The sequence below is a fragment of the Pelobates fuscus genome, chromosome 3 (genome assembly GCF_036172605.1).
Source record: "Pelobates fuscus isolate aPelFus1 chromosome 3, aPelFus1.pri, whole genome shotgun sequence".
NCBI lineage: Eukaryota > Metazoa > Chordata > Amphibia > Anura > Pelobatidae > Pelobates > Pelobates fuscus.
The window spans coordinates 388,268,280-388,290,158 of NC_086319.1; the positions used below are offsets into that span (position 1 = coordinate 388,268,280).

At 44.5% G+C, this 21,879-nt stretch overlaps 1 protein-coding gene across 1 annotated transcript in view; it reads right to left on the bottom strand.

The window, feature by feature from the left end:
- Window positions 1-21,879, bottom strand: part of LOC134603562 (A.superbus venom factor 1-like) — a 241,885-nt gene that overhangs the window by 120,180 nt on the left and 99,826 nt on the right. Inside the window, exons 10-11 of the mRNA XM_063449655.1 lie at window positions 14,858-14,973; window positions 14,249-14,395 (exon numbers count right to left, since the gene is read on the bottom strand). Of these exons, the coding sequence (XP_063305725.1) occupies window positions 14,249-14,395; window positions 14,858-14,973 (263 nt within the window). The remainder of the gene's footprint in view (window positions 1-14,248; window positions 14,396-14,857; window positions 14,974-21,879) is intronic.

Below are 21,879 nucleotides of genomic sequence, written 5' to 3' on the forward strand. Positions count from 1 at the left end.
TTCAATGACATCAGTGAGGACAAGGAACGGGACATGGCTAGCTTGGTATCCAACCTTGTGCAAATGGGGAGTTTGCGGTTGTGCAAATGGACTGTTTGCTGTTGTTTGCGGTGCGTTAAACGGGGAGTTTGGTCTGTCACTGTGAAGCGGGCGTAACCCTTACACTACCTGATCGATACAACATCATACCTGATGTTTTAAAGCACGTTATTCCAAACAATTTAGGAATGTTAGGTGATTTATGCCCTTTATGGATTAAAACCAGACTCTGCATCAACTATGTCATTTTCCATGGGAGTTTTGCCATGGATCCCCCTCCGGCATGCCACAGTCCAGGTGTTAGTCCCCTTGAAACAACTTTTCCATCACTATTATGGCCAGAAAGAGTCCCTGTGGGTTTTAAAATTCGCCTGCCTATTGAAGTCTATGGCGGTTCGGCCGGTTCGCGACGTTTGCGGAAATTCGCGTTCGCCGTCCGCGAATGGAAAATGTTATGTTCGCGACATCACTACTCCTGATTACAACACCTACATGTATACTATTTTTGGTCCTAATCCTTATAATTAACCCTGACCTTAACGCTAAACCTCAATCTTAAATCCTAATCCTTGCACTAACTTAACACTATAGTCACCCAGGACCACTTCAGCTCAATGAAGTGGCCAGGGTGCCAGGTCCCTCAGGTTTTAACCCTTCAGATGCAAACATAGCAGTTTCAGAGAAACTGCTATGTTTACATTGCAGGGTTAAGACAGCCTCTAGTGGCTGTCTTCCGGACAGCCACTAGTGGCGCATCTGCGTCGCCGGAGGCATATTATATGGAAAGATATGGATCCATCATGCAGAGCGTCCATAGGAAAGCATTGAGTAATGATTTCCTATCAGGGCCGGCGCATCCACAGGCGGCCGCTTTAGGGCGCACCGGCCTGGGGGCGCAAATGTCCAGGTGACCGGCAGGAGGGAAGCGCACAGCTCCCCTCTCCTGCCGGGCACTTTGTGTAGCATGGCCGAGCGCCAACCTGCAGTGCCGCGAACTGTGTGGAGGGGGCGGGGATATGAACACGTCATATCCCTGCTCCCTCTGAAGCACACAGCGAGGCTGGCGCCCAGCAGGGGCAGAGCTACCGCCGGCCCCCTCACGTCAGCATGGGTAGAAGTCCTCCCAAGAAGACTAGAGCAGCAGAAGGCAGAGAGGAGGAGGGCTGGACATTACCAGCTCCTCCAACTACCAAAGGCAGTGTAGCGGAGAGCCGATCTTGCACAGCTATTCTCCACTAGAGATTCCAGTGAGGCTCAGGAACAAGGTGATGTGAAGTCCATAGGCAAGGTTTCCAGCAGGTAAAGTAATACAGCAGTATCCCCATCGCAATCCCAATAACTGGACGACACACAGTTTCAGGAGTAGACTGACAAGCTTTATTCCACAGTTCCTTATAAAGCCCTCTCCCATGCAAGGGAGGAGGTTCTATCACTTAAGACATTATCCAATCTCTAAGTAGTAACCTCCCACAGATCTCCTCCCCTCCTCTAGCATCATAATCCCCTTATTGTGTACACAGTTTTCCCCGAGTTTTGGATGTACCCTAAATACTTGGGGTACATCCACAAATCCAACATCCCCAGATAGCTCTATTCTGGGGGACCAACATACTTAAAAATTAGCCCATTCGGATGAATGGTTCGTGAGATATGGGGTTCCAAAGATTTGACCGACCGCATGGGTAAAGTATCCGAAAACAGTTCCATGCATTTTGGCCCTGCGGTCGGTCACAAACAAGGGAATGAAAACAGGCGAATTGCCTGTGTTATAGAGCCTGGAGAGGGTTTGAATGAATTCCCTTGTTTATGGGGCTCTTTCTACCGAACGGCGGGTCATTCGGTAGTTTCCATACGAATTTCTGGAAGTATGGAGGTCTCAGCGGTGTTTGCCTAGTCAAGTGTCCGATTTTAGTTCCAGACACTCGACGGCAAAACACCGCTGTTCGGTAGTTTAAGATGGCCGCCGCCACGTGTTTGTTTCCCGAATGGCGGCCACCCAGAGGACAAAGACCACACTGCACTGATTGCCAATTACCTGTTTGCAACATTGTTGCAAACGGTAATTGTAGGCACACTCATTCCTGGGTGGTCTGGTTGTTCGGTAGTTTCATTCCCTTGTTTTATTTGAATGATTCTACCGAACAACTAGAGGAATACAATTCTTTACATACATTTAACTGTCATTATACCCGGATACCATGCTTTCTATACATGTACATACACATTAAACCAGCCATATGACCAAATACACTTATTCTCATACATGTCGTGGGACAGCCCGGTACCAATCCGCTACACTGCTCCCCCTTGCCCACAAGCCGGCATACACAGTCTGATCCAACACGGATCGGCTTGGGGATGTCCGGGGGCTCACGGATCATTTCTCTAAGTCAGTTTGTCTTGACAACCCGTCAGCATTTCCATTCTGCTTACCCGGCCGGTACTGGATATTAAAGTCAAAAGGCTGTAGCGCCAAACTCCAGCGCAGCAGCCTGGCGTTGTCTCCAGCCACCCGGTTCAGCCAGACTAACGGGTTGTGATCCGTGAGCAAGGAAAAGGGCTGTCCATATAAATAGGGTTGTAGCTTCTTTAGGGCCCACACCACAGCCAGGCATTCCTTTTCGATGGCGGCGTAGCTTACTTCTCGAGGTAACAGTTTGCGACTGATGTAAGCCACTGGATGTTCCCCGCCATCGGCCCCGACTTGACTCAGTACTGCCCCCAATCCAAACATAGAAGCGTCTGTGTGAACAAGAAAACGTTTAGTTGGATTGGGAGCTGCCAAGACAGGGGCATTTATCAGTGCATTTTTCAATTGTTGGAATGCCTGCTCACACTCCGGGGTCCAGTTTACTTGGCGGGGAAGGTTCTTACGGGTCAGGTCAGTGAGGGGTTTGGCCAGGGCGCTATAATTGGGAACAAACTTCCGGTAATACCCTGCTGTCCCTAGAAACGCTAAAACCTGGGTCTTAGTCCTAGGGGTGGGCCACTGGGCTACAGCCTCTACTTTGGCGGGTTCGGGTTTTTGTTTACCGCACCCTACTCTATGTCCCAGGTATTGTACCTCAGCCATGCCGATACTACACTTGGCCGGCTTCAAGGTCAGACCTGCTTCCCTTATCCTATCTAGTACAGCTCCGATGTGAGCTAAGTGTTCCTGCCACGTATTGCTAAAAATAGCAATATCGTCCAGGTAGGCACATGTATAGTCCTGGAATCCATCTAGGAGTCGATCCACCATCCTTTGGAAGGTGGCTGGGGCGTTTTTCATCCCAAATGGCATGACCTTAAACTGGTACAAGCCAAATGGGGTGACAAAGGCCGACTTCGGGATGGCGTCTGGGGCCAGGGGGATTTGCCAATACCCTTTACACAAGTCAATAGTGGTGAGGTATTGGCCCCTGGCCATTCTGTCCAGTAACTCGTCTATCCGGGGCATCGGATAGGCGTCAGATACAGTCTTCTCGTTCAATCTCCTATAGTCCACGCAGAAGCGGGTCGTACCGTCTCGCTTTGGTACGAGGACTACAGGAGATGCCCAAGGACTGTCTGAGGGTTCAATCACCCCCAGTTGGAGCATTTCGTCGATCTCCTTACGCATGTTTGCCCGTACCGCTTCTGGAATGCGGTATGGCGTCTGGCGCATGGGTAGTTGCCCTGGGGTCTCGACCCGGTGAGTTGCCAGAGGCGTGTATCCAGGTACATTAGAGAACGTGTCGCGTTTCTCTTCCAATAGTTGCTGTACCTCGATCCGCTCCTGTGGGCTCAGCCGATCTCCCAGCGTAACCTCCCCTAAATCTCCGGACAGCTGCCCATCCCCCAGCAAATCGGGGAGGGGTAAGCTGTCAAACTCTTCCGTGTTAGGGGCACAGATGGCGGTTACCTCCTCAGTACGCTCGTGGTAGGGCTTCAGCATGTTCACATGGAGCATGCGTCGCCCCCCAGTCCCTGTGCAGGGGCCGATAATATAGGTGGTATCGCATCTTTGCTCCACCACCTTATATGGGCCCTGCCAGGCGGCCTGTAACTTATCATGTCGGACAGGTTTTAAAATTAGTACCTTCTGCCCGACCTGAAAGCTACGGTCCCTGGCTCCCCGATCATACCATGTACGCTGGCGGGTCTGGGCCTCCTGAAGGTTTTCCCGTACCGTCTTGGTCAACGCTTCTAGGCGGTCCCGAAAGGCCAGCACATATGGTAGGATGGGAGTGCCATCTGTGCTCCGGTCTCCCTCCCAATGCTCTCTAATAAGATCCAATGGGCCTCGGACCCTCCTTCCAAACAATAATTCAAACGGGGAGAACCCTGTGGATTCCTGCGGCACCTCCCGGTATGCAAATAGGAGGTGCGGCAGGAATCGTTCCCAGTCCTTGTGGGTCTCTGCGAAGGTTCGGAGCATCTGCTTCAAGGTACCATTGAATCGTTCGCAGAGCCCGTTCGTCTGGGGGTGGTAAGGGGCGCTGATAATAGGCTTAATGCCACAGATCCTCCAGAGGTGTTGGGTGAATTCTGCGGTAAACTGGGTACCCTGATCCGAGATAATCTCCCTGGGTAATCCCATCCGGGAGAATATCCGCATGAGGGCATCCGCGACCGTCTCAGCGTGGATGTTGGTCAGAGCCACTGCTTCTGGATACCTGGTGGCATAATCTACGACCGTTAAAATATACCGTTTTCCTGACGGGCTAACTTTATTGAGGGGGCCTATCAGATCCACCGCTATTCGGCTAAAAGGTTCCTCTATTATGGGTAAGGGGTGAAGTTTAGCCTTCCTGCGATCCCCCCTTTTTCCCACTCTCTGGCAGGTATCGCAAGTCGTGCAATATCTGCGTACTTCCTGGCTAATCCCTGGCCAGAAGAAACTCTGGGTTAGTCTGTACCTGGTGCGACTAACCCCTAGATGTCCGGATAGTGGAATATCATGCGCTATCCGGAGTAATTCAGCCCGGTACCGCTGTGGTACCACTAATTGTCTCCTCGCTATCGGGTCTAACCCCGTAATCTGTTTGGTTGTTTCCCTGTATAAAAGTTGTTTATCCCAGATAAACTTCTCTCCCTCCGCCCCGGGGGAACCCGTGCCAACCTTGTCCCTATACACCTGAAGCGTGGGTCTGTTGCGACTTCAGCTACAAATTCATTAGGTGGAGCCCAGGGGACACATTCTAGAGGGGGGGTAGGGTTGCTTACCTGGACCTCCGGCAGTGTGTTGTGGTCCTGGGTGCGGGCCTGTTGTCGGGTGACTACAGGGTTGACCTCTCCTGTGGTGGGTGACTGGGGCTCAAAAGCAGAAGTGAGCCTCCCCAGATCGTTCCCCAATAAAACCTCCGCCGGTAAATGTGGCATCAACCCCACCTCCACTTCCCCTGCCCCCGCTCCCCAATGTAAATGTACCCTTGCTGTAGGTAGCCGGTACACTGCTCCCCCAGCTACCCGGACGGCAACAGTTTTGTTCAGTTTTGCCTGATCTGAAATCAGGTGGCTCTGTACCAAAGTGATGGTGGCTCCCGAATCTCGTAATCCCCGGACTGCTGTACCATTCAGATATACCGTCTGTCGATGGTGCCGTAGATTATCCACATTGGCCTGGACCGGATCTGCCTCGTGCAGTACCTCCCATTGTTCCACAGTAGTAATGGGGACTGCGGAACCATATGGGGTGGTGACTAGGTCCTGGTAGTGGTGGGCTGCGGCCGCCCTGGGTGGAGGTGGGCCTGGACGAATCCAGGTGGAACGGTCCCGTAGCTGTGGGCATTCCCTTTTATAATGTCCCCACTTCTGGCAGTGATGACAGGGGCCAGCGGTGGGTTGTCGGAACCGGGGCTGTGCAGCGGGTGGTGGAGGTGGTGGTAGCGGTCTCGGTGGAGCTGGGGTGTAGTTGTTTCCCCCGAATGTTTTAAAGGTTGCTTTTGGAGCTGCAGGTTTTTGTGACCTGCGTGCATCCAGGTAGTCATCCGCTTTCCTAGCCGCCTCGGTAAGGGAAGTAGGGTTTCTGTCCCTTACCCATTCCTGGACCTCATTGGTTACTCCCTCATAGAACTGCTCCATCAGCAACATTTGTATTACATCCTCCATAGAACGTGCCTTGCTAGCTTGCACCCACCCGAGCGATGCCCCCTGTAATCGGCATGCCCACTCTGCGTGCGAGTCCTTCTCTGTTTTCTTTAGATCCCGGAACCTCCGCCGGTATGCCTCGGGTGTTATAGCATACCTGGCGAGTATAATTTCTTTCACTTTACTGTAATTCCTTATTTCGTCATTAGGTACAGTCCGATATGCCTCTGCTGCCCTCCCGGTTAACCTTCCGGCCAAAATAGGTACCCAGTCCTCTGCGTTAATTTTATGCAGTGCACACAGTCTTTCAAAGTCTTGCAGGAAAGCGTCTATATCTTCCTCTGCCTCCACATATGTTTTAAAAGCCTGGTATGGTATTTTAGGCTTACCTTCCTGTGGCACATTAATTGCAGAGCTTTGTTCTGGTGCCTGTGTCCTTAGGATGAATTCTTGTACCTCGGCCATTGTCCTGGTAACAATTTCTGTTGGGGGGTTTTCCCCATAAAAGGATAGCCTGAACTGAACCTGCCTCTGGAATTCCGATCCTTGTGGTGTTCCTCCCGGCTCCCTCTGTGCCGGAACTGAATCGCCCTCCATTCTGTACTCTGCCATGAGTTCTGTAACAAGTACTGCTTTCTTCTTATTGCTGGCTTGTATACCCCTTGCCTCTAGGAGGTCCTTTAGCGTGGAGCGTTTTAGCGCAGAAAAATCAATCTCCATCCGTACTCCATTTACGCTTGTTCCTCTGTGAGTTTGGATCCCAGCGCTGCCAACCAATGTAGCGGAGAGCCGATCTTGCACAGCTATTCTCCACTAGAGATTCCAGTGAGGCTCAGGAACAAGGTGATGTTAAGTCCATAGGCAAGGTTTCCAGCAGGTAAAATAATACAGCAGTATCCCCATCGCAATCCCAATAACTGGACGACACACAGTTTCAGGAGTAGACTGACAAGCTTTATTCCACAGTTCCTTATAAAGCCCTCTCCCATGCAAGGGAGGAGGTTCTATCACTTAAGACATTATCCAATCTCTAAGTAGTAACCTCCCACAGATCTCCTCCCCTCCTCTAGCATCATAATCCCCTTATTGTGTACACAGTTTTCCCCGAGTTTTGGATGTACCCTAAATACTTGGGGTACATCCACAAATCCAACATCCCCAGATAGCTCTATTCTGGGGGACCAACATACTTAAAAATTAGCCCATTCGGATGAATGGTTCGTGAGATATGGGGTTCCAAAGATTTGACCGACCGCATGGGTAAAGTATCCGAAAACAGTTCCATGCATTTTGGCCCTGCGGTCGGTCACAAACAAGGGAATGAAAACAGGCGAATTGCCTGTGTTATAGAGCCTGGAGAGGGTTTGAATGAATTCCCTTGTTTATGGGGCTCTTTCTACCGAACGGCGGGTCATTCGGTAGTTTCCATACGAATTTCTGGAAGTATGGAGGTCTCAGCGGTGTTGGCTTGGCATAGTGTCCGATTTTAGTTCCAGACACTCGACGGCAAAACACCGCTGTTCGGTAGTTTAAGATGGCCGCCGCCACGTGTTTGTTTCCCGAATGGCGGCCACCCAGAGGACAAAGACCACACTGCACTGATTGCCAATTACCTGTTTGCAACATTGTTGCAAACGGTAATTGGAGGCACACTCATTCCTGGGTGGTCTGGTTGTTCGGTAGTTTCATTCCCTTGTTTTATTTGAATGATTCTACCGAACAACTAGAGGAATACAATTCTTTACATACATTTAACTGTCATTATACCCGGATACCATGCTTTCTATACATGTACATACACATTAAACCAGCCATATGACCAAATACACTTATTCTCATACATGTCGTGGGACAGCCCGGTACCAATCCGCTACAGGCAGCACTTTGGAACCAGGTAAGCCACCCTCCTGAACCTTTCTGTCAGTGTGTCTATGTGTGTGTGTGTGTATGTGTGTGTATGTCTGTCTGTCAGTGTATGTATGTCTCAGTGTGTGTGTGTGTGTATGTCTATCTGTCAGTGTGTGTGTGTGTGTGTGTCTCAGTGTGTCTGTGTGTGTATATGTCAGTGTGTGTGTGTGTATATGTCTGTCTGTCAGTGTATGTCTGTCAGTGTGTTTGTGTGTATATGCCTGTCTGTCAGTGTGTGTGTGTGTGTGTGTGTGTGTGTATGTCTCAGGGTGTCTGTGTGTGTATATGTATGTCTGTGTGAGTGTGTGTGTGTATGTCTCAGTGTGTCTCTGTGTGTATATGTATGTCTGTCTGTGTGTGTGTATGTCTCAGTGTGTCTGTGTGTGTATATGTCTGTCTGTCAGTGTGTGTGTGTGTGTGTGTGTGTGTGTGTGTATGTCTGTCTGTCAGTGTGTGTGTGTGTGTGTGTATGTCTGTCTGTCAGTGTGTGTATGTGTCTATCTGTCAGTGTGTGTGTGTGTATATGTCTGTCTGTCAGTGTGTGTGTGTCTGTCTGTCAGTGTGTGTGTGTGTGTATGTATGTCTGTCAGTGTGTGTATATGTATGTCTGTCAGTGTTTGTGTGTGTATATGCCTGTATGTCAGTGTGTGAGTGTGTGTGTATGTCTGTCTGTCAGTGTGTCTGTGTGTGTATATGTCTGTCTGTCAGTGTGTGTGTGTGTATGTCTGTCTGTCAGTGTGTGTGTATGTCTCAGTGTGTCTCTGTGTGTATATGTCTGTATGTCAGTGTGTGTGTATATGTCTGTCTGTCTGTCTGTCAGTGTGTGTGTGTGTATACGTCTGTCTGTCAGTGTATGTCTGTCAGTGTGTGTGTATATGTCTGCCTGTGTGTCTGTGTGTATATGTCTGTCTGTCAGTGTGTGTATGTGTATGTCTGTCTGTCAATGTGTGTATATGTCTGTCTGTCAGTGTGTGAGTGTGTGTATATGTATGGCAGTGTTTGTGTGTGTGTGTATGTCTGTCTGTATCATTGTGTATGTATGTCTCTATATGCCTCTCTGTTTCTTTATGTCTGTGTCTGTGTTTCTGTGTGTGCCTGTATTTGTATGAATGTATGTCTGTGTTTGTACGACAATGTACCTGTATGTGTAGATTGTATGACTGTGTTTGTTTGATTGTAGGCCTTTTATGACTGTGTGTCTGTATATCTTTTTGACTGTGTGCCTGAATAATTATGTATGTGTGCTTGTATGTCTGTATGTTTGTGTATTTGTGCATGTATGTATTTTTGCCTTTATCTATGTCTATGTGGGAGAAAAAGAGAGATAGATAGGGGCTGGGGGAAGAAAAAGACAGGAAGGGGCAGGCGGGGAAGTAAGAAATACATAAGAGGGGTTGTAGGAGACACACTAAAGGGCACAAAGGGGCCAAAGGGGTAAGACATTCAAGAGGTTGGATATGCAACACTAATAGGGGTTAGAAATTCAAAAGGGGGCTACGAGACACAGAGGTGAAGATGTTTATTTTTGGGGGGCAGATGGGGGGGCGTCAAAATGCATCTTCGCCTGTGTAGTCAAAAATCCTAGCACCGGCCCTGTTTCCAATGGATACTTTGAATGCATGAGCGGCACTGCCGCGCATGCACATTCGGCTCTGCTGACGTCAGACGTCAGATGTGGGAGCCCGGCGCTGGAATAAGGTAAGCTACTGAAATGGTTTTAATCCCTTCAGAGCCACAGGAGGGGGCCATGAGGGTGGGGGTACAATATTATGTATTATAATTATTATACATGATATTTTAAATACTGTAAACTGATAAGAGCATTTTCCAGACATTTAGCACACAAGTGAAAAAAGTAACCGATAGGTTACCTCCAACTTGTTATGTGAATAAAATCAACATTTAGTGACTGTCCACTAGCTATCAATTATCGTTTTTTCCCATCAGTAATCTCTTTTTTTGGTGCCAAAAGGTGAAATTCATAAATCAAAATGAACATGCTCGGCCATTGCATGAGTCTTTTTTATCGCGATTTAGCCATATTCAAGTCTAGTAGCCACACAATATCAAAGGGAACACTAAAAGCTACTGCACCCACTAGAAGCACATACCATATGATTTTACCTTCAGTTCACGATTGATTAGGCCTCCCGTCCTGTCCAAATCATAAAGTAAAATTGGTAATAAAATTTTTTTTTTCTTAAAGATGAGATAAAATGGGCTAACACAATCAGCCACTCCACATAATTAACATTCACACTCCTAGCATCTCACATACTACCATCAAACTCAGCTATCATCACACACAGAACCACCACACAGTCATGCATTCTTACTTGACATCTTACCCACAGCCACCTCATTCTAACCTACCATCACGCACATGCACCACATTCAATCACCAGCACACACACGCACCCAGGGCCGGATTAACATAGGGGCTGATGGAGCTGCAGTGCCAGGCCCATGGAATAGGCCCATTGATTTAAAAAAAAGATTTTTTTTTTTTTTTTTAACACACTACTCTTAGGGTTGCTAGGTATTTCTCATGTATTTCCTTTGGCTGACAGGTATTTCGCAGGTATTTGAGGCTGCCTAGCCGGTGCTGGTATTGCAGTAATACCGGCAATACAAATGTCTGTCTCAGTATAAACAGAGATTATTCTGCAATACCAGCGCCGACCAGTAGGGGTCGCTGTTTGTGTGGAGAGAGGCAGGGATAAGAAGTTACAGCATCTCACTCCCTGCCTCTCTCTACACACTGATCCGCGGGGGAGCAGCTCTGCACAGATAGTCCAGACAGAAGCTCCGTGCCTGCGAGACATGGGGATGGTGAGAGACTTGGGGACGCTGAGACATTGGGACACTGGGAGACTGGGAGACACAGTGTGTGTGTGTGTGTGTGTGTGCTTTTAGTGTCAGGGGTGCAGTGTGTGTGTGTGTGTGTGAGTGAGGGTGCTGTGAGTGTCAGGGATGCAGTGTGTGTGTGTGTGTGCTGTGAGTGTCAGGGGTGCAGTGTGTGTGTGTGTGTGTGTGTGTGAGGGTGCTGTGAGTGTCAGGGGTGCAGTGTGTGTGTGAGTGAGTGAGGGTGCTCTGAGTGTCAGGGGTGCAGTGTGTGAGTGTGCTCTGAGAGTCAGGGGTGCATTGTGTGTGAGTGTGCTCTGAGTGTCAGGGGTGAAGTCTGTGTGTGTAAGTGTGCTCTGAGTGTCAGGGGTGCAGTGTGTGTGTGTGTGTGTGTGTGTGAGGGGTGTCAGGGGTGCAGTGTATGTGTGTGTGTGCTCCTCTGAGTGTCAGGGGTGCAGTGTGTGTGTGAGCGAGGGTGCTGTGAGTGTCAGGAGTGCAGTGTGTGTGTGCTGTGAGTGTCAGGGTTGCAGTGTGTGTGTGTGTGAGTGAGGGTGCTCTGAGTGTCAGGGGTGCAGTGTGTGTGTGAGTGTGTTCTGAGTGTCAGGGGTGCAGTGTGTGTATGTGTGTGAGTGAGGGTGCTGTGAGTGTTAGGGGTGCAGGGTGTGTGTGAGTAAGTGAGGCTGTTTTTACTTGAGTGATTATATCCCCCCTCCCTTCTTACCTTATGCCTGGGAGGGGGGATCCTGCTGCTGCTGCCATCCATCCCTGGTGGTCCTGGTGGTGAGTGAACTCTAGCCTTAAATCTTTGATCTCCGCACCTGCCCGCTGTGGGCTACTGCAGGGCCGGCGTTCGGATAGTGCCGGCCCATGAAGCAACGTAAATGCAGCTCAAGTGATTGGATAGCTCTTTCGGCCGTACCATTATTTTGGAGATGGTAAACAGAGGAATAATGACAATTCAATGCCCAACTGTTTATTGAATGCCCTCCAGAACCGTGACACAAATTGGGAACCCCTGTCAGACACAATATTTTGAGGAATACCATGTAGCCTGACAATAATGCATATAAATATGTGCACCAGGTACTGAGATGATGGCAATTTTTTAAGTGGAGTAAAATGTGCCATTTTGTAAAAACAGTCAACTACAATGAGGATGGTTGTATATTCATTGGAACTAGGCAGTTCAACAATGAAATCCATCGATAAATGAGACCATGGGATTCTGGGTATAGGAAGTGGCTGTAACAATCCACACGGATGTTTATGAGGAATCTTCGAAAATGTACAGACAGAGCAGGCTTCTACATAATCTTTAATATCCCTCCTGAGTGACTCCCACCAAAATGACATGGAAATGGCGGATACAGTTTTATTAATACCTGCATGCCCAGCCGTCACATTGTCATGGAATACCTTCAGCACCTCTTTCCTGTCAGGCAATGGAATAAACAATTTATCTTGAGGTTTGTTGCAAGGTGCCTGGGGCTGAGCCACCATGATAGCACAGAGCAAAGGGGATGATAAAGAAAGGACAGCGGATGCAATAATACGGGATGTCAGCTTTAACAATCTTGGGACCGATCTTTAGGTGATAATGAAGTTAAAGCGAGACAAAAATAATGACCACCTAGCTTGTCTAGAAGACAGTAATTTGGCATCCCCAATATATGCCAGGTTCTTGTGATCAGTAATAATCAGAATGGGATCCTTCGAACCCTCCAAATGACGTTGCCATTCCTTAAGCGCTAGTATGATGGCTAACAGTTCTCTCTTAACAATGTCATAGTTACGCTCGCAGGAAACAACTTTCTGGAGAAGTAACCACAAAGATGCAAAGGGGCATCCTGGCTCTCTCTCTGAGAAAGAACAGCCCTGACCCCTGTCTCGGAGGTATCAACCTCAAGTAGACAAGATTTACTAGTGTCAGGATGTCTTAATATGTCAGCAGATGCGAACATTTGTTTAAGAAGCTCAAAAGCCTCTTTAGGTCATATAGTACAATTAGCCCCCTTGCGTGTCATATTGATGATGGGGGCTATTACTGAAGAGAAACTTTTGACGAATCTCCTATAATAGTTATAGAAACCAATAAACCTTTGGATGGATTTTAACCCATTGGGTTATGGCCAGTGTAGAACGGCCTCTAGTTTGCAAGGATCCATTTGGAAACCAGAGGCAGAAATATTATACCCCAAAAACTAAACCTCATGCTGATCAAATATGCATTTCGCAAGTTTACAATAAAGTCCATTATCAAGCAAAGTGTGTAATATTTGTTTAACATGTTCATGATGAGTCTGGAGGTCTGGGGAATAAATAAGGATATCATCCAGGTAAACTATAACAAATGGATAGAGATAGTCTCTGAGTACATTGTTAATAAAATCCTGAAACACGGCCTATGCATTGCATAATCCAAAGGGCATGACAAGGTATTCATAGTGCCCACTCCTAGTGTTAAATGCCGTCTTCCATTCGTGATCCTTCCTAATCCTCACCAAATTGAATGCACTCCTAAGGCCAAGTTTGGTAAAGATCTTAGCACCCTGAAGTCTATCAAACAATTTGGATATAAGGGGAATTCTTTATAGTAATCTTGTTTAATGTCCTGTAGCCAATGCAAGGACGTAACTCTCCCTCTTTTTTAGCTACAAAAAAGAATCCTGCTCCAGCAGGCGAGAATTATTTACGTATATGACTTAACGATTCTTTGATGTACTCATCCATGATCTTACTTTCTTGTGGGGGTAGAGCATATCCCTTAGGAGGCATAGCCCCAGGCAACAGATCAATGGAGCAATCGTATGACCTATGTGGAAGAAGAACATCAATCTGGCTTTTACTAAACGCCTCCCTAACCTCCCAATACTGTATGGGAATTTCGAGGGTCAGTGACGTAGCAGCGGGTAAAGCAACAATGCCCACTTTTTTAGTAATGTGAAACATGCAGTTTTCCTGACAGTCTTAACCCCATTCCAGTATTTCCCCTTTAGTCCAGTCAATATGAGGGTTATGCTTGATGAGCCAAGGGAAACCTAATACGATGGGAGAGGAAGGGGAAGCGATTATCTGGACAGTATCAACAGTTTTATTCATATGATAATTGTCTAAAGAAGTGAGTTTTTTATGATATTTTGAAGGAATTGAATGGACTGAAACACTCTGAAGTTGGTTAAGCTGATAGTTGGATTCGAGGAGATTGGTCAATCTCACAACTCTCTCAAGGATCTTGGAGGAAAATGGTAGTCATATCAATATAGCTTTATATTCAGCTTTAGCTCAATTCCTTTATTAAGTCTGCTTTATGTTATCAAAGTATTGCAATCCATACCTGCATATTTCTTTCTAAAATAGTCTGGTTATAGGGCATAATAACATTTACCATTTGACTTATTAGACTTACCGTTACTTGCAATGTTCTCTCATTAGCCCCTGAATTCAATCTTATCTTTGTGGTTCCGTCATCACTAGTTACTCCACTGATTGCTCCTGAGTTTACCACTACAGGGACATTACTTGCAGGAGAGCCATCGGGGTTTGAAACAAAGAGCTGGTTTAAAGAAACAGAAGAGAACAGATATAATGAAAGGGGAAGGGTAGAACTGCACCTTCCTTAACAAACACTTAAAAATAGCATCACAAGATTCCAACTGGTTACTTCGATGTCCTAAATGTGTCCCACAAAATCATTTGTATTTGTTATGTTTTGATAAGGGATGAAGAAGATGATTGTAGTATTTTATAAAAAAAACAGGCACTGGAGAAGAAAGAATGTAATAGCCCTGACTATGAACATATAATATGTAAAATAGTATAACTGATAAAGAACAACAGAAAAATCTAAACCAATTGGCCAGGCATTGACTGGTTTGTCCATTTCACCCACTAGATCTAGGCAACACTTGAAGGGAGTGGACTTTTGCCTCCCTATTATAAAGGAGTCACGCACAATATGCCATCTATCCAGTGACACTAACTTTGGGAATGCATTTCATGTTAGAAACAAAATTACCGTCAGGTCAAAGCTCATCCCAGGCTTGAAATATTTTGATGTTTTGGTGAAAAGAACTTTATAAGGCGACTCCACAATATAAATGTCATCCAGCTCAGCTTCCACCAAGTCAGTGCCTAAAATAGAGAAAGAGAAATTTTATATTGGAACTTCTCATAATCATTGACAAGTTCAAGGTCCAAGGGTAAAATAATGATTTTCTTATACCAGAAACCCTTAGGTGACAGCAAACTGCAGAACCAAGTTGCAGCACCCAAGTTGTCTGCAGTATTTCAAACATGCTCATTTGGTATTAACTGGTCCAATGTATACTAAGAAACAATTTACTCTGATAATATTCCAATACCTTCTGCCTGAATCATTAGCACAAAACATGGTAGATGGCATCATTCTGTTTACACAGAATTGTAAACCAGCCATTTGCACATTTCCCCAAAAATCAAGATTGGTAAACATGTTGTATTTAACTTAGAACTTCTCATCTGCTACTCTGTTTATGGTCAGCTAGGGCCTTCAACAACCTGAAGTGCATGATGATATTTTAATTAACAGAGCAGGAGATAATAACTTTTAGACTAAACATACTGTGCTGTAAGATCTGATCTTAAGTTCTAAATGGCAGAGAATTGAGCAGTGAGACTGCAGAGGCATGACCTATATACCAACACTGCTTTATATGAAAAAAAGCTATATTTTGATGCTTAGAGTATCTCTCTTACACTTCCTTAATTATCATGTTTAAACTTGTTCAGTTAATAGTTCCTTAGACTTACTAGTTCTCTTTCTCCCTACTTGTCTCATTTTTTCACACACCCCTACCCCATTTTCTAACTAGATAAAAAAAAAAAGGGGGGATGACAGATTTGTATGTCACATTAACACATTGACTTACAGTTGAAGTCAAAATAGTTGCTATGGTTGGTGGATCTCTAGAAAAATTGGATGTGCTCATTCAAGAGATGTGCACACAGTGACAGTTTTGTCTGGATACATTCCATAAGATGTTCTCTATATAACTAAGATAAGACTGGAAGCAGTATTCATTACAAATAAAATAAATGTGGCATAATTTAATTCTGAGACCTTCTGGTGTCTTTAACCCCTTAAGGACCAAACATCTGGAATAAAAGGGAATCATGACATGTCACACATGTCATGTGTCCTTAAGGGGTTAATGACATCCTAAACTTCCACCCACACTAATTAGGAATGAATAAAGAGTTAAATTATTTCAGCTCAGGATTATGAGACGTCATATGGTATAAACCCCTATAGCAGCATTTTCCAAACCAGTCCTCAAGTCCCACCAACAGTCCAGGGTTTGTTAGTATCTCCATTGGAATAAAACAGGGAAATATATAAATCCTGGACTGTTGGTGGGCCACGAAGACTGGTTTGGGAACCACAGCCCTAGAGCAAATACAAGATTAAAAAGGTTAATGCATCTTGCATCAACAATGGTAGTAAAAGTAAATGTTTCAAAGTAATTCGTACATTTATTGCATATAATAATATATTCGTTATCAGAGATAACAAGTAGTGAAAGAAGATCATCCCCCTTCTTGGGATAAAGCAGTTTGAGACACACTCTCTGATTACAGAAGAACAAAAGAGTCAATTACACACCTACAACAGCACAATGGTGGAAAGAGCTTGTGCAAAGCAAATGTATTCAGATTGTATTTGACTCCAAAATTCTAAGGAACATGTTTATTGCTTTACAACATTGTTTGTATTTATCCCCTTTCGGGTGAATGACAGAAATGTTACATCATATTGGCCTTTTATTTTTTAAGCTGTTTCCTTCAGCGGTTATATAGTCACTTCATGTGTGGCTACTCTTTATTTTTGTTAAACAGAAAAAAGTAAGAAAAAAGGGAAGCTGAAGGAACACTCTTTAAGGGGTTAACCCATAGACCAAAGTGAATAAACAAGAAATGAGTGTCCTAACAATAAAACTTAACTTTTAATGATTCTATTAAAATTATTTTTGGTAGCTCAATAAGGATAAAATATCCAATATATATAAGTGGATATTCAAAATAATGAATAATAATAAAAAAATACCAATGTGCTGTTACTGACTATTAGGTATCAGTGGATCTCATATACATTGTTTTAGAATCTTTTCAAATAGGTCGAGAAAGTACATCGAATTTATTCTTAGAACTCTGAACTTCCTTGTGCAAAGAATTAACCATTAAACAGAATAAGATTCTCTTAAACTAGTGAATTAAATAGCTATAGATTCACCTTGTGCAATAAATTAAGCACTAGATAAAATAGAATTTTCTTAAATTAGTGAGTTAAATAATCCTAAATTCAATCTAAGGATATGAATAATAACAAAAAGGATTAGTAAGAAAAAAGGGGAAAAGGTTCTGTTCAGAAGTTTTCAGAAACCTACTTCCCAGGTTTTTGGAGCAAAATATAATTTGCAATCCACCGTTACCAAATTATGAGAGAGTTCATTTTGGTATAGTCACAATTTTTGCACTCTTACACATTTAGTACATCAAAGCAGAGAGACTATTCTTGCAGTTATCAAATTATAAGGTATTAACTACTAAATGGTTCATTTTGGATAGTCTCCACTCTTGCACTCTCACACATTAATAAATCTAAACAAAAAAATCTAAACAAAAAAAAAAAACTATTCATTTATCTTCTAAATGATAATTATATCTCTTATTTCTTATATCCAAATAGAAATGTAATGAATAGTATCAAAGTGCACTGAAAAGTTAGCATCCGTTCGTAATTGTATCTATTTGCGATGTATAAAAAAAAAAAAAAGTTTCCAAGTGCACTATGAATTATCAATCTAGAGGTTTTATTATATTTCCTCCGTGGATAAAAAACAAAAAACAAAACATTATTGCTGTGGGAACCGAGAAAAGGGGGTTTCTATTAGAGGTGCATATTGACAATTGCAAAAATGGGCAGACATAATAAAGAAAAAAAGCCCTAATCCTCCAAAATTGTAATAGCAATAAAGAGAATGTATACTCAGGGCTCGAGCTGCGTTCAAATGAAATATACAGATATTAGATGTCAGATGCTCTAAGTCCCTGAGTGCCCCTGACGCGCGTTTCGCCCACTACTCATCAGAGGGGAACTGATGTGTGGGAAAAGACCGGGATTTTAAAAGACGGTGACCGTTCTAATTGGTAAGTTCAAATTGACGTCATCCTTCTGAGTGCCAATAGAAAAACACTCGGAGGATGACGTAAAGGTTGTTAGAGATTAACTCTCAATCAGGAAATTCAGGGGAATTATTTTACCCTCTGTAAACTGGATGTGAGAGATTAGGGTATTTCACAGCCATGATAGGACTTGGTTCAGAATTAAAATAGATTCTAAAGAATAAATAGATATTATTGTCAGCTATAAAAATGGCAGCTTAATAGCTAGAGTTACAAACTTTGATTGATTGTCAGCTAAAAAGATTTTTACGGCTGAATTACTAAAATTTAAAACTTAGATGATTGTCAGCTAAAAAATTAGCTGCTGTATAGGTAAAATTACAAGACTTAGGTGATCTACCCTTAAAAGGGGAGCTTTAAATAATTGTGAATTCTTTAAGTAGGTGCATAGATATCTATAGCAAACAGCTAAAAGGGTAACCTGAATGTTCTAAGAGGTGGTACATAAATATAGACAGATATTATATGTTCATAGTGCCTATTATTGATAAGACAGGGCTAAAGATTTCCAAAGGATTTTCTGTGTACAAAGAAATTCCGTTTATATCAGAGAATTCGTTTGTTATTGGTATCAATCAACTTATTGAGAATAAAGATTCAATTGAATTACTAAGATTCAGCGCTGTTTTCAGAATACACTTTTTGCAGATGTAAAAATTACCAGATAGCTGAACTAAATACTAACAAATGTCTACTATAAGAATTGACAGCTAAATAGCTGGAATTACACACTTAGATGATTGTCAGCTAAGAAATTAGCTAGAATTACGAATTTAGTTGGTTATCAGCTAAGTAAATAGTGGCTGAATAACTAGGATTTCAGACTTAGATAATCTACCCTTAGAAGGGGAACTTAGATAATTCTTATTTATTTGAGAAAATACTTAAATACTTATGAAAAACAGCTTTAAAGGGAAACCTGTTGTTCTAAGGGATGGTACCTTAATGAAATCCGAAAAAAAACCTCGGGGACTAAGATTGGATATTCCAAGACCTGACAAAGTAAAGACTAACATACAAATAAAAGAATGGAATAGCATTTTGATAAATAGTTCCATAAAATTAATGGAATTCCTAATTAATCTGGAGGAATCCCACTTGGAAAGGGTTAATCAGGACCTTCAGGGTGAAATTGAGAATATTAAAACTTTTCAAACCCACTCAGACTTTAAATCTATGGAAACAAAACTAAATGACAACTTAGAAAGCTATAAAAAATACATCAGGGAAAAAAAACATCTTAAATTTCAATGTGATCACAGGGACTTCAAAGAAGGAACAATTTTTAGACAGCGAAACAGTACTAGAAAAAGGTGGAATGATGGTCCGAATCTAACATCAGGGGACACTGAATGGTCTGATTCAGACTCTAGTACCCAGAGACGTGGCAGGAGTATGACAAGAACTCCTATTTATAGCCAACAGAAAAGAAACCCTCGGACAAAGGGGGGAATATAGTAATAATGGATCAGGATTCCTATATTGAGATGTGTATGGAACATCTCAAGGACAAATCACAATACAGCATTCTGTCTCGGGACCGGACTATTTTATTCCTAGCCGAACTCAGAACCCTTCTAAATAAGGCTTTAGAGAAGAATACCATCAGTAAGGAAGAATACCATTTCATGATTCCCAATCTAAATCCTACCATTCCAACCTTTTACTGTCTTCCCAAAGTTCATAAGTGCCTGAATAAACCCCCAGGAAGACCGATTATTTCAGGCAACAATTCCCTAACCGAAATGGCCAGCAAATTCTTGGCAAAACTACTTCATCCATTTGTAGAAAACTTGGAGTCCAACGTTCAGGACACAAAACAAACTTTGCTAATGCTTGAAAACCTTGTAGTTCCACCATACACTATGCTAGCAAGTTTGGATGTTGTGTCCCTGTATAACAACATTCCCCACGAAAAGGGGTTAAGTGCCACATCATACTTCTTAAATAAATCTACAAAGTACAACTTGGAAGAAACGTCTCTAATAATGTCTTTATTGGAATTTGTTCTCACGCATAACTATTTTGTCTTCGATGGAACCTATTACCTCCAGATACGGGTGTGACGAAGTGCCCTTCGCCACTTTGTCCTGGAGAGGCCTGCTTGCCTGCCTCCTCCCCTGCGACTATGGTCCTGGACTATATTGCACTGCAAACCCTGTATTCAGGCATATGGACTTGTATTAGACTGTCTTTTTCCCTTTATCTATGCTGTAGGTTTGGACTGCTAATATAACCTAACAGCCAGGGGATTTAGGCGAATATATTGCATGAGAATGCCATTACTGGAGAATACAGCCGTTCGTATGATTTCATGCGAATTCTTTGTGCTCTGAATAGGTGGCCGCCATTTCGGGACTTTTCCACGTGTTCGCGGCCATCTTGCGTGCGAACAGCGGTGTTTGCCTGTGAACGCATGGAACTGAAATCGGAAGCACAAACAGGCGAATACCGCTAAGACCTCCAGACATCCAGAAATACGCACGGAAACTACCGAACGACCGGCCGTTCGGTAGTTATACTTAACTTAGTATGGGGATTCTAGCGACCACAAAGATGCGAATGGATGGCAAGAATTTCGTCTATTTTACCGTGCGAACGGAGACCGACCGCAAGGCCAAAACTCATGGAACTATTTTCGGCTAGTTGGTCTGTGCGGTCGGTCAAAACTTTGGAGCCCTGTATCTCCCGAACCATCCATCCGAATGGGCTGATTTTTGGACAGACTGTTCCCCTGAACAAGGGCTATTTGGGGATACCAGATTTAAAGATGTACCCCCTGTTTTTGGGGTACATCCAGAACTGGGGTAAAATAATGTATGTTTTAATTAGGTTATGTGTTTATCTGAGGGGAGGAGACGTGGGGGTGTTACCATGCATGTGATTGGTCAATTTCATCCTCCCCCTGGGAGTGTCCTGTATGTACCTGATCCTAATAAAAAGCAGGCTGGGTGTTCCAGTCCTCAGACCTCTTCTGACCCTCAATACGTAGCCTTGTCTCGTTATTGGAGGGAACTGCTATATCACACTGGGGATTGCTATGCTCTGCATATTCCCCTGAGCTCTTAATCACTTAGCTCTTGTAAGAGCTTGTTCCGGATACGCTCTCCAGGAGGAGAGATCTTCCCCACACGTTCCTGAATGCTGAAGGTTCATTCCAGGGTGGACGGAAGACGGCGCGGCTCCAGTTAAGCTACGGCGGTTGTGGAGCCTGCGGTGGTTGTGGTGTCGTCTGCAGTGCTTGGAGTCCTCTGAGAGCGCTAGGAGCATCCATCAACGGAGGGTACTCGGTCGGGGTACCCGGAGCTCCGTTACATTGGTGGCAGCGGTGGGATGGCGTCCTAGTGCGAGGAGAAGCAGCTCAGAGACACTGGTAACGTTTGGAGTTACAATTGAGGGCAACGCTAGCCATTGGGCAGCGCCCCTGGCTACAACAGGATGGCTTCCCTAGTGCGAGGAACAGCATCCTGGGAACACCAAGCAAAACTGGACTATTGGTATAGTCACGTACAGTTTGACGCTATGCTGAAGCGGCGGTTGGATGTCTACGGGCCCCTTCTAACCGAGGAAATGGTACCAAGAATAAGGAGAGAACTGGCGGAGTATCTGCAGATGGAAGCAGAATATCGGGCAGTGAGGGCAAAGTATTCCGTCCCTGCGCCCCAACAACAGCGTGAGTTACAGGGGGCCGAAGGGGTCGTCCTTTCCCCCCAGCAGCCGTGTGTCCTACAGAGAGCAGAGACAGTTGGTCCCTCTCTACAGCAACAGGACCATGGTAAGGGAGTGGAGACAGGCGGTCTCCCTCTCCAGCGGCAG